This window comes from Podarcis raffonei, chromosome 13, assembly GCF_027172205.1.
Source record: "Podarcis raffonei isolate rPodRaf1 chromosome 13, rPodRaf1.pri, whole genome shotgun sequence".
Classification (NCBI taxonomy): Eukaryota; Metazoa; Chordata; class Lepidosauria; order Squamata; family Lacertidae; genus Podarcis; species Podarcis raffonei.
Genome location: NC_070614.1, coordinates 7,492,740 through 7,505,191, shown reverse-complemented (window position 1 = coordinate 7,505,191; position 12,452 = coordinate 7,492,740). Strand labels below are relative to the sequence as shown.

The following is a 12,452-nucleotide window of genomic DNA, read 5'->3' as shown; positions in this document are numbered from 1 at the left end:
CTTTTGATCAAAATAATGGGAGATACTCCAAAATAACGGCATCAGCCTAGAGCTGGGCTAAAATATTTGGCTGATAATTCCCCCCCCCCAATTTGGGTTTATTTTTTGTCATGCACATGTGTGACTCCCTAGGGGAAAATCTGATTTGGGAGCACCTGAAACCTATAAATTTCCCGGTGGGGTGTAATCTATTAATTGTCAGGATGTACTATTATTTATAAGATGAGACAAGAGATGCAGAAGGTTTTCTGCTTCCCCCTTTGACTCCAAGGTGCGATGGTGCTGCAGTCAGCAGTCTTCACAGTGTTGCGGCAATTGGAGAAGTGTGAAATCAGCCGGATAGCTACATTCCTATCAGCAGATTGATCCAAGATTCTCGTAGGTAGGTTCCTACCAGAATCCATAAAGATCAAATTGTTCAAACTAACTCCAACTAAAGCTGAGTATAACTATGTTCAATTGAAAGCAGTGTGATTCAAAGTAGCATGACTGTTCCATTTGTTTTAATGGAAACAATAACTTAAGGTAGATTTGAGTCCATCCATTTAGGATGAGTGTTCAAATTACCCTAGGGAGGCACAAATTAATTTTGAATTAAGTTTCACTACACCTGTGAAAGTGCTTATTTAAAATCATTTATTCACTTCAACATTTGCTGTTAGCATTTTAATTCATGACTGCAGAACCCCAAATACTTGCATATCCCGTTTTCTTACATTGTTTTGTTTATTTGCACTACATATGGAACTATCTCATTAAAGTTATTCATAATTTCATAACTAGTTTTGCAAAAAGGAGAGAAAGAAAATAATGAGAGAGATATTTACATTTCTTTCTATGTGTGAGTTTATTATCAGGCCACATGTAGTTGACCTTCAAATTAATGTTTGCGAGTGAACTTAGTTATCACATTTTTCTTTCGGTATTTGTAGATGTTTTCAGGATTCCAGACCACATCCAGGAATGCCATCATTACCCGGGGATCTAAAAGGGTAAGGAAAGATTTGAGATGTTTCCGACCTGCTCTGGCCATTTCATCCCAGGGATTCTCCTCTCTCGGGACTCGCTCTTGCTCTTCCAGGGACAATCTGACTCTTTCTAACCTTCTGTGAATTTCCTTTAACTCTCGCTTTTGCTCACATTTGTGATGAAACTCCTTGAGTCTCTGGAGTTTCAGTTGCACCACCTGAAGCAAAGCATGAGTTTCCTCATCACGATCCAGTTTGCAAGCCATGGTGAAGTCTTCAGCAGCTTTCTCCCAATGCCCTAGGAGCATATGAGCCTTCCCTTGCCATTTATATGGCTGTGCAGATTTCCGGTTCAGTTCAGAGGCCTTCTTACAGTCTCTGATGGCTGCATTAGGTTTCTTTAGTTTCACAAAGGTGCTTGCTCTGTTCACATATGTGACACTGGACTGGGGGTTCAACTTGATGGCATCGGTAAACAATTCAATGGCTCTTTGGAGATTGCCTTTATCAACTGCGTCAAAAGCCTCTTCCCGCTTTTCATCAGCCTGATCCATCATCTCGCTGGTTAGTCTAACATTTTCATCTCCCATTTCTTGGAGAATATCTTGGTCGGGTTCAACAATCTCATTGTCCTCATCCGTTTCGACATCACTTTCATCACAGTTTGTGGCCTCAAATATCTCTTCCTCCTCAAGTACCTTTCTCCCAGAGGCACCTGTGTGAGTTTGTAATATATTCTCCACGTGGGTCCGCAATACAGCAAACTGCCTGTCGCCCACAAGCCCAGGATCTTGGCTGTATAAATTGACCAAGGCCTGAAGTTTCTTCACTCTCTTGAGGTCCATGGGAATCAGACAGGACATTTCCAAGAGCCAGCTCTTCAAAAGGGTGAAACTAGTAGCACATCATAAAGCTTGCAAATGAAACCAGTCCTTCAACCTGTACCAGCAAAGAAAAAGGGGATAAAAATTCCACCTCACAGCTTATTGTTGTCACAATCCATGTGCATTCTGATGATGTCATTGTCAGGATTGACATGGCAAGTCTTCAATCATCATAAAAACTTCAGTTTCTATTTTCCATGGTAGTTTCAACTATATACAAGGAGGATCTATACATGGAGCTGTTGTGAATGCAGTTCTATCTAAATATCTATCTATCCTCCACAATGGACCAATCTATGAATATCTGTACCTGGTAACTGGGCTAAAGAGACAAATTTTGGCTGCTATTGGTATGGTTGCACTGGCTCCCTAGGCTGAGGTGGCCTCAAGTGTGATGTTGAACAACTCCAGGGCCTTGATCCTGGGTAACTTCAGCATCCATGCTGAGGCCTGCCATGTAGGGCCAGCTTGGAACTTTATAGTTTCCATGACAACTTAAGAGATTCCATGACACTTAAGAGATGACACTTAAGAGATTGTCTCTTCAGGTCCAATGCAGAAAGGGATTTAACCACGATTGCCTCTACCAAAAGTTCACTGTGGTTCCCACTTATCAAAACGAAGCACAGCTGAGCTAGTTGTTTGACAAAGCTCCCACTTGCCATACTAAGAATCGCTTTTACAGAATTACGATTCCAATCTATGCCCTTGGCAGTGGTGGATGGTCGGTACGGCAAAGTACAGTACAAGGAGAGACTTTGTCTGTGTGGGCAACCTTGCGTAGAGGACCTGTACCACTATTTATTGCAATGCCCGCTATATATAGAACCAAGAGAATGAATGGAACACATTCGAACAGGGTGGAAAGGGTGAAATGGCTGCTGAGTGATACTGATGACTTTGTGAGCGTGGAATGTATAAGAGCTTTGGAATGACACAGTTAAAAATGCTGTCGCCATATTGGGAAGTTCTGTCAGAGGTCTTGAGTCTGGGAGGAGAAAGAGAGAAATAGAGCTGTTTATATATTGTGGGTGAAACTCCTCAGAGGGACTTAAGAGCGACAGTTTTACGAGATTATGATGGAAAGAGCGATGTTATCTATGAAGGAGATGATATATGGAAACCATCTCGATTTGAGGTGAGGATTGGAAGAACGGAAAATTCACACAGGATTATTATTGGTGTTTATCGGCTTAAGGAGACTATCAGAAGAGATCATAAAGAAAAAAGAGAAAATATATGAACAAGATGTGATGTGGAAACAGCAAGATAAGACTGGATAGAATTATGAACTCTGTTTGGACTGATTTAGATTGATTTGGACATTAACGCAGTAGCAAGAAGATGATCAGAATCCCCCTTCGGATCTTGAAATATGGGTCCCCCCAACAAAATTTAAAATTCGGCTTTGTAATTCGGAATTTATGTGATGTGATTTGATTTGATTTGATTGGCCGGTTAATAAAAATTATTTTTGTTAAAAAAGATACTGATAACTTCGTAACTTATAAAGTAGCACTATATGCGTTGGCAGCGAAGAAGATCAGGAGAAAAGAACTAAATAAAATAGCGGTCAATTGCAAAGGTGATTTGGACATTTAAGCTGGCACATTCTACCTGAGAACCCCTTGCTATTCTATCGTATGCAACAACTAATTTTAAGGAGATGTGATCGTGGTTTATTGTATCTGCAGTGCCTGATGTTTTTATGGTTTTTATGGTTATTGTTGCTTTTCCTTTTGTTCCCTTTGTAAATGATGCCATGGCCTTTGGCTAGCGCAATAAGGTTTATGATGATGATGATGATGATGATGACAACTATGGGGCTGTCTCGGTTTTCATTGATCCAACATATAGGACAGGTCACACATTCAATCTAGTCTTCAACTCAGGATTGCAGAATGGTAGTCTGTGTGCTAGGGGAAGGGCTGGTGCATCCCGTTTCACCGCTTGAGGTGTTGCCTTACCCAACCCACTGCCATGACTCTGCCAGGTAGAGGTGGTATTTGTTACCTGCCTTATCCCAGTCGTCCTTGAATTCCTATTATTACAGCGGTACCTCGGGTTAAGTACTTAATTCGTTCCAGAGGTCTGTTCTTAACCTGAAACTGTTCTTAATCTGAAGCACCACTTTAGCTAATGGGACCTCCTGCTGCCGTCACGCCGCAGGAGCCCGATTTCTGTTCTTATCCTGAAGCAAAGTTCTTAACCTGAAGCACTATTTCTAGGTTAGCGGAGTGTGTAACCTCAAGTGTATGTAACCTGAAGCAAATGTAACCCGAGGTACTACTGTATTTGATTATTGTGAACTACATTTGGAAATTAATATAACACTGTCACCACCACTTCATGCCTTGTAGAAATGCTTGGATATTGTCTACTCCAGATGTTATGGTTGAAGAGACTAGTTTCACAATTAACCCATATGGGCCAGTGACTTCACCTAATGGTGGGGAAATCTTGAGTATCGAAGTGTGTGTAATCATTTTCCAAAGCAGAGCAAGACTTGCATTTATACATATGATGCCTATTTTAATATTATTGAAATAAGGAAGGTAGAGCTAGATAGCATGGCAGAGACATGATCATCAATGATATCTGTATATTTATTTACTTTCCACACAGGTATCCAAGATACCTAACAACATGATAAAATTAAAACACTAAAATAACATTATATGATTTCTAACAGATTTAAGCCAAAACAGCAGCATACTCATGATAAAAAAAAGAACAGCAGAATCTCTGGATACACCAGAAAAATAATCTGTTAAAAGTGATATGCCTTCATCATATATGATAGACATGTCCCTTTGCGGGGAAAGTATTGAAGGAGAATAAACACTTTAATGGAAAAAATCCTTGGTTTATAAGTCTTGATCCATTATTTTTTAAAGTGAACACTGAGAACATGTTAACAGCTGCTAGATTGATATATCCTAGATACTAGAAACCATCTAAAGTACCAAATTGAAAAGAACGGATCATAAAAATGTGGGATCTTGCAGCCATGACCAAAATGAGAAAAGAAAATAATGAAAAATGGGACTACTTTTTTGATAGATGGACAGCATTCATCAGATTTTGTACACTATAACAGCATAGTTTATATCTTTATTTTAAAGGTCTGTAATGAATTATTTAAATACAGTTGGATTATTAGCTTTTATTTAGTTCATTTTGAAATATGTAGACCAACACACACATACCCCACAGATACTGGAACCACCATGAGACTAAAGCTAACTTGTGGTAATCTCTTCTGACATAGGGAACATATCAGAATTCCCCAATCATAATAAACTCCCCATCCCAGCTCAACAACAACACATGCAAAAGAAAATCCAGTCTTTGACCTGCCAGATGTGTTGGACCAAATATAACCTGACACAGGCTCATGGTAGTTCAGTAGGCCAGGAAATTCTGAGGTGTACCAGACAAGTAAGCTCAGGCATAGGCAAACTTGGCCCTCCAGATCGTTGGGGACTGCAGCTCCCATCATCCCTAGCTAACAGGACCAGTGGTCAGGGATGGTGGGACTTGTAGTCTCAAAATATCTGGAGGGCTGAGTTTGCCTATGCCTGAGTAAGCTTCAGCATGGACCTTGAATTCCTTCAGGATAATGAGAATGGAGGTTTCCAACACCACAGTCAAGATCACATCTGTTAGCTCATGAAGGGATGCAGTAGTGTCTGTTGGGCATTAACAGAATCCCTATCCTGTCTTGTGAGCCCAGAACTAAGCATTTACACTTGGAAGAGGGGTGGACCTAATGCTTGGAAAAGACACCCCTTTACTCTGTGCTGCCATTGCTTGAGGTTCTCTCCATTCATGTTGATATGGGACAGCTTATTATGTTCATTCCAGGTCATTACCTGGATAGAGATCTCTTGCAGGTCATCTCAGGAACCATACTGATTCATGTCTTTTTTCAAAAAATGTACACCTTAGCTATATGCTTCATCGAAGATTTGCAAAAGATTATTACACAAATATCTCACTCTGAGGCCAAACAATGGCTATACATAAAATGCATAGAGATCAAGAAATATTGCTATTCATATTGAAACTGTTTTGATGTACTATGAAATTCCTCCAAAGTCTTGCCTGACAAAACCCCTTCTAATTAGCTTCATGCTTCAATTTATGTGACATTTACTGAAATCCTATAGATCTGCAGAGGCTAGATTGTACTGAAATAATTGTGGCTTCACTTGAAGATCCGCTTGTGCTTCACTGGAGGAGAAACTACATTTGGTTCAGCTTTCACTTCAGGTGAAATGTTGATGGTGATTCTATAAGCAAACTCACGCCACCAGAAGGAGACTTTAAGATGACTTACTTTAGCTGGGTAAGAAGTGTAGACTGCATATTTTCTATCAGAAAGTGTTGCTTGCATGACAATGTGGGAATGTTTGGGAGAAATTAATAAGAGTCATTTGAGTAAAGGAACAGGAGTGCCTCTATACAGTGATACCTCTGGATACGAACAGGATCTGTTCCAGAGCCCCGTTCGCATCTAGAAGCAAACATAACTAGTACGGCACGTCTGCACATGCGTGCATCGCTTTTCGTCACTTCTGCGCATGCGTGTTACGTCATTTTGAGTGTCTGTGCACGTGCAAGTGGCAAAACCCGGAAGTAATGTGCTCTGTTACTTCCAGGTTGCCGCGGAGCACAACTCAAACACACTCAACCCGAAGCACATTCAAGCCGAGGTATGACTGTACAACTGAGAGTAGGATTTCGAGATTTTGGAGTCTGACATAAAGCATCAGTGTTTTAACTTTCTTATGGTCCTCAAGAGAAGGCGTGATATTTCAGGGTGGAAAGAGAGAATCAAAGAGACAAGCTTTTGAGTTTGGATTGAGAGTGTCAGATGTTTGCTGTAACCTGGAGGCTTACAATTTGGATAAGAAAGTTGGTTTCCAGGTGGAAAAATCTAAATTGGAAACAGAACTGTTAGAACCCAAACTAAGACTTTGTCAAAAATGTATAATTTGCTGTTGAAATGGAATACTCAGGATGAGACGGTTAAATCTGTAATGATTAAATGGGCACAAGACGTTGGACATAATATTATGTTTGCTGACTGGGAACAGTTGTGGACCACTGGGATTAAATTTACGGCATGCAATGCCTTAAGAGAGAATATTATGAAAATGATGTATAGGTGGTACATGACCCCAGTCAAGCTTGCAAAAATCTATCATTTGCCCGATAATAAATGTTGGAAATGTAAAGAAAATGAAGGTACATTCTTTCACCTTTGGTGGACGTGCCCTAGGATTAAGGCTTTCTGGGAAATGATATATAATGAATTGAAAAAGGTATTTAAATATACCTTCTTGAAGAAACCAGAGGCCTTTCTCTTGGGCATGGTCGGCCAATTGGTGCCAAAGAAGGACAGAACGTTTTTTATGTATGCCACAACAGCAGCAAGAATACTCATCGCAAAGTATTGGAAGACGCAAGATTTACCCACTCTGGAAGAATGGCAGATGAAGCTGATTGACTGTATGGGATTGGCAGAAATGACTGGCAGAATCCGTGACCAGGGAGAAGAGTCGGCAGAAGAAGATTGGAAAAAATTTAAGGACTACTTACAGAAATATTGTAAAATTAAGGAATGTTGAATGATGCTGGATTGAAATTAAGTGGTTTCTAGCTGTAATGGTATAAAGGAATACGAAAAAATGGTTCTTTATAAGTAAAAACTTAAGGTTATAATAACTTAAGATGTTGGATAGAAAATAAGGTGTTTTTATAAGCTGTAATGCTTTGAGATAAGGATTTGCTGAACAAATAATTTGAATTGGACTACAAGAAGGGGAGGTATGAGGAGGTCAGAGAAATATGTTATTGAAAATTAAGTATTACGAACTATATGTCTTTTTAAATTTTTTTGTTTGTTTTTTGTTTGTATAAAAATTGAAAATTTTAATAAATATCTTTTTTTAAAAAAAAGATGTTTGCTGTAACCCTATGTCCACCTGACTTATCCCTCAAGCACTGAAGCTAGGCTTTCCTTGGGATGGTCCAGCTAACATCTTCTGCTCCAGATGCCTTAGACCCTATCCATATTGGCTCTACCTTCTAGTTTACCATTCACCACCCCATAATTCCCAGGTTCCACTGCCAGAGTTTCAGAGTCTAATATGCTGGAGAGACCCCACAGCCCACCAGGAGGAAGCAATTGAAAACAAATTAAGACAGCAATGTGAGATCCTTTGAGATACTTCTTGATAGAACAAAGTCTTAATTTACCTAAAGAGTTGAGAATGTTAAAAATAAATAAATACATAAATAAATTTTCAAAACAATGTGTGATTCTTCAGAATACAATGTTATCAAACAGGATTTGACCACAATAGACATAGTCCATATACAATTAGAAAATAAAACCAAAATAAATAAATCACATGTATGTGAATGCATGGAAGGTAGCGACAAGAACCATTTATAAAATAGATGTAATGGTTAAACAAGATAAGGTTACAAAACATGAACCCCATTAGGTAAAGGTAAAGGTACCTCTGACCATTAGGTCCAGTTGTGACCGACTCTGGGGTTGCAGTGCTCATCTCGCTTTCATGGCCGAGGGAGCCGGCGTGCAGCTTCCGGGTCATGTGGCCAGCATGACTAAGCCACTTCTGGAGAACCAGAGCAGTGCAAGGAAATGCCGTTTACCTTCCCGCTGGAGCGGTACCTATTTATCTACTTGCACTTTGACATGCTTTTGAACTGCTAGGTTGGCAGGAGCAGGGACCGAGCAATGGGAGCTCACCCCGTCGTGGGGATTCGAACCGCTGACCTTCTGATCGGCAAGTCCTAGGCTCTGTGGTTTAACGCACAGCGCCACCCATGTCCCCATGAACCCCATTAGACGTAGGTAAAGTATTGGAATGCCCTGAGAAACTGTAACTACTATAGTTGTTCAAGACTGAGGAGAGTCCTTGGCCATGTTCCTCCTTGCTTACAAATTAAATAAAATCAGACCACTCAGACATGAAGTCATACTTTTTTCTTTGGCCCCCTAAGGACTCTCAAGTCATTTGTTAGCTTTTCCATCAGGGCAATATCCCCACACATAAGACTGGCCCCATCTATTTTTTTCCAAAACTGTGCAATGGTCATTCTAGCTGCTCTAAGCAGGTGCACTATCAAGTCTTTATTATGTAAGTTATTGTCAAACATAGATAAAAGTGCTAACTGAGAAGCTGGGATTAGGGTGGCAGTTTAAGATCTTATCAACCTGTCTGAATTTGTTGTTGTTTAGTCGTTTAGTCGTGTCCGACTCTTCGTGACCCCATGGACCAGAGCACGCCAGGCACCTCTGTCCTCCACTACCTCCCGCAGTTTGGTCAAACTCATGCTGGTAACCTCGAAAACACTATCCAACCATCTCGTCCTCTGTCGTCCCCTTCTCCTTGTGCCCTCCATCTTTCCCAGCATCAGTGTCTTCTCCAGGGAGTCTTCTCTTCTCATGAGGTGACCAAAGTACTGGAGCCTCAGCTTCACGATCTGTCCTTCCAGTGAGCACTCAGGGCTGATTTCCTTAAGAATGGATGCGTTTGATCTTCTTGCAGTCCATGGGACTCTCAAGAGTCTCCTCCAGCACCATAATTCAAAAGCATCAATTCTTCAGCGATCAGCCTTCTTTATGGTGCAGCTCTCACTTCCATACATCACTACTGGGAAAACCATGGCTTTAACTAACCTGTCTGAATAGCATTGGCCAAAATTCTTGCACTCTAGTACAACCCAACCCTAGGTGAGGTATGATCACTTTCTGAACATTTCATCCAGCACCTTAGGAATGCAGATGAATTTATATATAAGACTTCTAGGATTCATATACCACTCATGAACAGTGCCGAATTTACGTATAAGCTAAACTAGCTGTAGCCTAGGGCCCCACTCTCTTGGGGGCCCTTAAAAAAAAATAAAGGGGGAAAAAACCTGGATGTACATTTCCAAAATATAAGATAAAAAACAAATAAAATAAAACCTCCATACAGTAACAGTGTTTTGTGTTGTGTAGGCTCCTATGATGTAAATAATGGGCCCTGCCTGCTAGCCTGCTCCCTAAAATATCACTGGTTTGCTCATTTCTATATACAGTGGTACCTTGGTTCTCAAACTTATTATTTCATGTTATAGCAAGTTTCTAGAGACTAGATTATGAGTTTTTGTAAATTGTGTTTCTAAAGGAACTTTTGTTATTGCCAAATGTGTTTGCATTATTAAGTTTGTTATGAATAAAAAATCATTTTCAGTTAGAGCTTAATAATTATTTCATTATTAATATACTTCTTCTTAATTGTATTTCACTATTAATATACTTCTTAATTGTATTTCAGTTCAACAATAACTTTGATAAAATACATATTTTGCTATACGCAAATGGCTTTAGATACCCATTAGGTCCATAAATTACCATATAGCATATATTTAACACAAAAAACAGTGACAATTTGCTGTTGACAAAGGACACCTGGACATATAAAGGGCCCCATTACCTTCAGTAGCTTAGGGCCTCATCAAACCTAAATCTGGCCCTGCTCATTAATCATTTTAAATGACAGTTCCTTATATTTAGCAGATATAGTATAAAAGGACCCCCCCTTCCCCCATTGCTAGCCAAGTTGAGAAGATTGTTAGGCACAGAGCTAGCATGAAACCACTCCAATGCAGTGTCCCATCCCAGATAACCTTTTCAGAAGTATTTAATGGTCAATTGTATCAAAAGCCAATGATATGAGAATTAGTGGAGTCTTTCTCCCAGCTAAGGGCAACCAATGTTCTTTCAGTGGAAACCATATTGAATTGCAACAAGAGACCTACCATCAGATTGTCTGGAGTTGTATAGGAACCGCCTGCTCAATCACCTTACCAGGGGCGTACAAAGGGGGGTGGAAGGGGTGGGCCGCCCCGGGCACCGCTGGGGGGGGTGACATGATGGCCTGTTGCCTCCCCCCAGTTGTAGAACGGTGGAAGGTGCGCATGCAGTCAGTGTGGGCGCTGCTCATGCCGCATCCGCACAGCATCCACATGGGCTGCCGCTCACGCACGGCGTCCTTACAGGTGTTTGTACGGGCTGCCGCTCACGCACGGTGTCCGTACGGGTGTCTGTACGGGCTGCCGCTCATGCACGGCGTCTGCACGGGTGTCTCTACAGGCTGCCGCTCACGCATGGTGTCCGTACGGGTGTCTGTACGGGCTGCTGCTCATGCACGGCGTCCGTACGGGTGTCTGTATGAGCTGCCACTCACGCACGGCGTCCATACGGGTGTCTCTACGGGCTGCCGCTCACGCACGGCGTCCGTACGGGTGTCTGTACAGGCTGCCGCTCATGCACGGTGTCCGTACGGGTGTCTGTACGGGCTGCCGCTCACACACAGTGTCCGTACAGGTGTCTGTACAGGCTGCCACTCATGCACAGTGTCCGTACAGGCTGCTGTGTGTGTGCAGTCCATACAGGCTGCCACACATGTGCAGTCCATGCAATGTTGTGAATGCGTCATCGGGCGGTTCGCCCTGCCCCTCGGCGTCGGTGATGGAGAGGGTTTCTCTGCCACTGCATCTTACTCAGAAAGAGAAGACTTGTAATTAGCTGTTCATTTGAATTGTCTTCAAAATCCCAAAATTCCTTTGATGCAAGGAGACTGTGTCTTGGTTCCAGTTCATCTTAAGAACTCAGCATTCTCCCCCCAAACAAGAAAATCTATGGCAGCTTTCACAACACAAGAACTATCTCCAGTTCTTGAAGTGAGAAATTGGTGTTACTAGGTGGGATCACCATAAGAAGCTTTTTACAACCATGAATGATAAACCAATTGTAAGCTGTAGAATGGAAAGATATCGAAAGTTCTATAGAGCTGATTGATCAGAAGACTGAAGAATTAGCACCATCTTTTTAAGGGGAAACCAGGGCACAGATCAGAAAGCATACTTCCCCCTGCAAAGATTCATTATAACTGAATAATGGCTATAACAGCAAATTTACTGGAGCAAAAACACCACATTATTGTAGAAATAATTAGTTGGTATTATGTGGGCAGTGGAGCACTTACAAACGGGAAAAGGCTATTTAGAATGAACAACCTTTTTTATATTAAAAAAGACCCCTCAACCACAACATTTTGCTAGTCATTTTGACGGCACATCATTCCAGGGGTTTCACTGATTTTGACCATGATACGTCACTGATATCTTCGTGAGAAGAAAAGGCGAAGGAGTAAGCCCTACACAAATCTGACGTGGAATCATAGAAACATAGTTGAAGGGACCCCAAGGGGCATCTAGTCCAACCCCCTGGAATGCAGGAATCTCAGCTAAAGCATCCATGACAGATGGCCATCGAACCTCTGTTTAAAAACCTCCAAGGAAGGAGAGTCCACAACCTCTGGTGAGAGTCCTTTCCACTGCTGAACAGTTCTTACTGTCAGAAAGTTATCCCTAAGTTTAGTCAGAATCTCCTTTCTTGCAACTTGAAGCCATTGGTTTGAGTTCTACCCTCCAGAGCAGGAGAAAACAAGCATGCTCCCTCCTCCATGTGACAGCCCTTAAGATATTTGAAGATGGCTTTCATATCTCA

The 12,452-nt window shown here is 41.4% G+C and overlaps 1 protein-coding gene across 1 annotated transcript; it reads right to left on the bottom strand.

Moving 5' to 3' along the window:
- Positions 1 to 828: 828 nt before the first annotated feature.
- Positions 829 to 2,314, bottom strand: LOC128399726 (putative protein FAM10A4). The gene has a single exon (XM_053361425.1). The coding sequence runs from the start codon at positions 1,829 to 1,831 to the stop codon at positions 881 to 883; it is 951 nt and encodes a 316-aa protein (XP_053217400.1). The 5' UTR covers positions 1,832 to 2,314; the 3' UTR covers positions 829 to 880.
- Between the last annotated feature and the right edge of the window lie 10,138 nt (positions 2,315 to 12,452).